The 5,422-nt window shown below is 34.2% G+C and overlaps 1 protein-coding gene across 1 annotated transcript; it reads left to right on the forward strand.

Annotated features, from left to right (window-relative positions):
* Positions 1–2,526: 2,526 nt before the first annotated feature.
* Positions 2,527–3,901, forward strand: LOC133673336 (uncharacterized). Its single transcript, XM_062094069.1, has 4 exons — positions 2,527–3,066; positions 3,183–3,323; positions 3,418–3,582; positions 3,818–3,901. The coding sequence occupies exons 1-4, from the start codon at positions 2,569–2,571 to the stop codon at positions 3,899–3,901; spliced, it is 888 nt and encodes a 295-aa protein (XP_061950053.1). The 5' UTR covers positions 2,527–2,568.
* The last annotated feature ends 1,521 nt before the right edge of the window (positions 3,902–5,422 follow it).

Below are 5,422 nucleotides of genomic sequence, written 5' to 3' on the forward strand. Positions count from 1 at the left end.
ATTTGCCAAATCTCTCCTGTATTCTTGTCTAATAGGCTTTAGAGATTCGGAGAATTCTAGCATGGAATGACAAAATTGATAACTAACTCTATATTGTGGTGGCTAAAGGGATCATGTTTGGAGTGATCACTTATTAGGAAAGCTTCACATCAACAAAAATAACCTTTAACAAGACTAGGAGATTGTTAGGGTAGAAAACTCTTCATCTCATTTCATCCAAACTCTTTTAAATAATACAATTATCTTATGGTAGAGGGGAAAATTTAGGGTTGAGAAGTTAAGACTGAGGGTGATACATCATGTGCCAAGACTTGCTGGGATGACTAGGTCTAATATTGCCTCTAAGTTTCCAACTCGACTTGAGTAATGGCTTGCACTTGGTTGATGAATTATTGAAACTTTGATCTTTGATGGGGTTGATATGCCAACAACTACAACAATGTCTGTGATGCATTCCATCCCAAGGGTATCTTGATTGTTTACCATTGATAGCGATTAAGAATGTAAAAAACCAGCCATAAAAGAACAATTGATGCCTCTTTTTTTTTATTAGTTCTCCACAAACAATGCTAATTGATGATGTTCTAAAATCCAATATGCTCAGGAATAATGTTTTAAGTGTTTGGACAATGGGTAATCACACATATACGCCAAAATTTCTTAGGTGGTGAATTTAGGTTCCAACCAGAAATTGAAGGAAGTAGTAAGGGACTAGAACTTAAAACTAGAGGGGATGGAACTCCAACATCCATCTCTAGAAAGGGAAAGATAGTTCTTAACATCGGAGAAGTCCATATTCCTCTATTGCCTCTAAGGAACCTTGGGGGAAAGAAAGGCTACCTCAAGCCCTTGAGGACGATGCACCTAACACCTTAAGCATATATAAGGTAGCCTTTGTAAGTGGTCGGCAACTAAGAGATTATGTTGCTAAATTGCCTTCTAAAAATGAAAGAATTAGTCAACTGACCTTAACCTTCAGCTAGGGGTACTTTGAAAATACTACCCTAATATGCATATACGAGTTAGGGTATAACTTCCCTCTCGAAGGGTTTGTGAGAGAAGTTTTTTGGTATTACAAGTTAGGTCCAAGCCAGTAGCATCCTAATGTATGGGTAATTTCGTCTGCATTTGAAATGTTTCTTAAGTTCATAGCTGAACCTAAAGATATTGAGCTTAGAAGCAAGCTAGACCCATGTCATCTAAACTTGGCATTCCACCAAGTTTAGGTATGTTGGATTATCACCCTGTTTTTTATCCTTTTATATTTGGACTTGGACTAAAAAGTAAAATTTTAAAAATATATTGATCCATTATATAAGAAGTTAAACAAAAAACCATATATAATAACCATATATATCATAGATTAATGGTTTTGAATCCAAACTTAAATTGTATAATTGATTGGTCTTATTGGATTATCAAAATGAATCCTGATATTTCAGGAGGTATACAAAAAAAAAAAATTCCTCTTGTACATGTGGTGATATATAAAGGTGAGCATCAAATGGCTTAGTTTAGTATGGATAAAAATTCCAATCGAACTGAAATATCAGTTCAAAATGGATAGTTTGATTCAATTTAATTTTCTATTTATGAAACCAAATTAGTATTTGAGTCTTTCAATTGGGGTTTTTTTTTTAGAGGTTTTGATGTAATGTACTTGAGATTATTTTTTTGGTTTTTTATTTTAAAAAATTTAGTCCATTTTGATTTTTATTTTAAAAAATTAAATTAGTCCATGGGTTTTTTAACTGTGTTTTTTGAGAGGTTTTGAAGTAATGGACTTGATTTTTTTTTTCTATGTTAAAATATTTAATTTTGGTTCGATTCAATTTTCTCAGTTTCTCAAATTTATAACAAAAACTGAACTGAATTGTTTTTGTTAATTTCTTATTTTTTTTATTTGATAACTTGGTTAGGTTTTTTCAATTAATTTTATATTCTTTTTAGTTAATTCAATTATACAATTAATTTACTCACCTTTGGTAACATACCTGTTTCTAGGGTCCTGTTTGAACAACCGGTCGATTAATTCTATGTTTTTCATATATCTGCCAGACTGATATCCTAACAGTTGTTTTGTCTATCTATTTGTTTGATTTTTTTTAACTTTCTTTAGCTTTTGTTTGTTTTTCTGTTGGTTAAGATAGTTTGGACCTGGTAATGAGTTTTTATAATTCTCAGGGAATGCTCCTTGCATTTTGTTTAGTTTTCTTTCTTGTGGAGAATTACACAAAAAAAACAAGTGGTGAAGGATAAATTCACAAAAAAGTACTGAAGTTGCTAAATTTATGCGTTTACAGCTTAATAAAACAGTACAACTAGCTAATTACACAGTGTCAGTTTAGTTGGCAGCTAGCCTTGTTTACTAATTATGTCTTATCATGCTATGTCCTGTGTCGTACGTCCTACCCGGACAGTTCCGGGCAGAACAAGTTGCCTAAAGCCAGTTCACAGTCCACATTGCTATATATGTTGTAGCCTTATTGGTCTAGTGACAGACAAGGCAAAAAAAAAAAAAAAAAAAAGAAGCTAAACCCCACAAACCAGTTCCATTTCCTCTCTTCAATGGCTTCCATTCCTCATTTCCGTTCTGATTATCACTTTTCTCCAGATGAATTTTCAGAGATTTCATCTGTAATGGATCAAGATCATAGATATGCTAGAACCGGTTCATTTTCTAGCATAAATATGTCAAGTGGTGCAATTTCTAGTCTTAGTGGTGGAGCAAAGTTGGGTGATCATCAAGATCATAGCTTTCCAACGTTTTATGATCATAAAAATTGTGGTGCCCTTGATATTTTTCAAGGGGAATCTGAGATCATGTCGCCGATTCCAGCAACGAATTCAATGCCTGAAATATTTGGGAATTCTGATATGGTTGTGCCCACATGGATGGATTATAAAATGGGGTCTAATGGTGGCATTGCCAAAATTGAGAATTTTAGTTGCGGATTTCAAATATCGGATGTGTGTGAATATGGGGAGGATTCTGATGGTTTTTCGCCAAATTTTACGCCTGTGATCTGTCCTGCTGCTGAAGAAAATTGGGCACGCACATTTTTTGTAAGACTCCTCTGCATGATGATATATAGAATTTTCAGAAAGATTTTTCTTCTTCTCAATTTCTAAGCATATATAGAGTTCTTTTTGGTGCTCATGATTTGTTAATTTTCCTTCAGAGCCTGGAATACAACCTAATAACAGCCAAAGAAAGCACCGATATGGCCAAGGTTGGCCGGTACACGGTGGAAGAGAGGAAAGACAGAATTTCAAGGTATTTGAAGAAGAGAAACCAAAGGAACTTTAACAAGACCATCAAGGTAATTAAGTTTCAGTTAAACCCATTTCATATTTAATCCTATATTTAGAAGATGTGAATTTAACCTGTAAATGATTCCTGCAACAATATTACAGTATGCTTGCCGAAAAACCCTAGCTGACCGCAGAGTTCGCGTTCGCGGGAGATTTGCTAGGAACAATGAAATATTTGAAGAAGAAACTGAGGTTAAGAAGGATGATGATAGTATTCCTTATCTCCGTCATGGAAAAGAAACATATTGCACTAGCAATGCAGTCCAGGTATAGTAATTGTTTTTTTTGGGGTTCTTATAATTTATCATCATTTTTTTCTTTATCTCTAAAAACCAATCAATTAACACACCATAATCTTAGTTCAACTACCCTCCTCGTTTTTCTTAAAGGTTTTGATGAGTTTAAGTTTGTCTCCTGTCACAAAAAAAGAAGAAGAAGGAAATTCATACAAGTCGTCAAGATTAAATTTTTATGAATCTAAGAATTATTGTGTACTTTGCAGATCAAGAACGACGATGATGACGATGAACAATGGCTGCAAGAGGCTTTGGCAAGTCTTGTGTATGTACCGCATATTGCTGGATGACTTGTAATACGGACAACTGATTAATGTAGGAATGCTTGAAGATGACTGGCATATGTTTTTTTTACTTGCAAAAGTACTTTCTAACCAAGCTAGTGTTCGATTTATTATAGCATAACATCACTTTCATGGTGGGTTGTTTTCGGTCGTGAAACTTCTTCAGTTGGATTTGAAAAGGAAGTTCATAGGACTACACCATCACCATGACAGTCTCTCTTAATATTCCATCAACAAGGACATGAAAGCATCGTGGTGATAAGACACTTTTGCAATTAATGTTGTAAATGAGGATATCAAAGGTGTCGTCTTGGTGTTTTTAGCTTTGCCTAGCCAAGTATCAAAGGGTTAATTAATTTGATTACATTAATTAGTACTCATTTTCTATATATAATGGCTGGATTAAATATATGATTGTGGACCTAGCTACTATCAAAGAAACTTGAAGCCATAATTGCAACTGGTTTAGTGGAAAACAAGGTTTTGATCGATTGGGAAGAGAAATGGGTGTTCTGGGCGATATAGTTTATCTTCCAAATTAACCTTCCAAAAGGAATAACACCTGAGGAACTATTATGACTTAAAGAATAAGTACTTTTTTCAGGTCCTAAAAGTGAGTTAGAACAACTTTTTTCAGATGAAGAAGCATACACAAAATGATAATGATCGATGAAGCAAGCATTGCACTCTGCGATGCATAAAAGGGCTTATTTGGCTGTTTTTTATCGATTGTACATCTGCTTTATCTATTCTCTGCTTGATCTTCTAGTAGTTTGCTTTAATAAAACACAAACACAGAGAGGGAGAGGGAGAGGGAGCTTGGAATATTTTACAGGTCTTGTCATTTTAAAGGCCAGTAAATGTAGGGCCATTCTTTTACCTATTCTCTTTGAAGTCAAATATTCTTTTAGCTTCTGGCTTTACATAAAAACTCATGACAAATGCAGTGCTGAACGCCGCAAGTAATTTCTTAATTCTCCAACAGTAAACTATTTGACTAGAAACCTGGACCAAGGCCTCAATTAACCAAATTATCGGTTAAAAAAACAAAAACCTAGCCGGTCGGCTCATTCCATATGGTCAGACATGAGTCTGAATAAACAAAAATACCCCTAAATTAACCTAGAATTGACTAGACCACAAGCAGTTTGTAATCACAGGCACACAAAATAATATTCAACGCCACACAAAAATATTTTTATTGGTGAGGAAAACATATGAATAATCACCAGACTCACTGATTGTTGGGAGAATCATTGCTCCGTGCCCTCTTGTTAGGTTAGCTACCATTACTCCTCTCATCGTCAAGTAAGTCATGTGATATTAGATGAACATGTGTTTAAATATCCTAAATCATCCCCACAATAATTAACTCATAATAACTTTTTCACTATCACACCAAATCATTTTTCTCACTCATCTCATATTTTTCTTTCTCCTTATTTTTCTCCTCTCTAATCCACTAACTTAATTATTAGAAGGTCCGTAATTACATATAAAAAACTTGTTTTTGTTGCAGGAAAGCAC

The sequence above is a fragment of the Populus nigra genome, chromosome 14 (genome assembly GCF_951802175.1).
Source record: "Populus nigra chromosome 14, ddPopNigr1.1, whole genome shotgun sequence".
Lineage (NCBI taxonomy): Eukaryota > Viridiplantae > Streptophyta > Magnoliopsida > Malpighiales > Salicaceae > Populus > Populus nigra.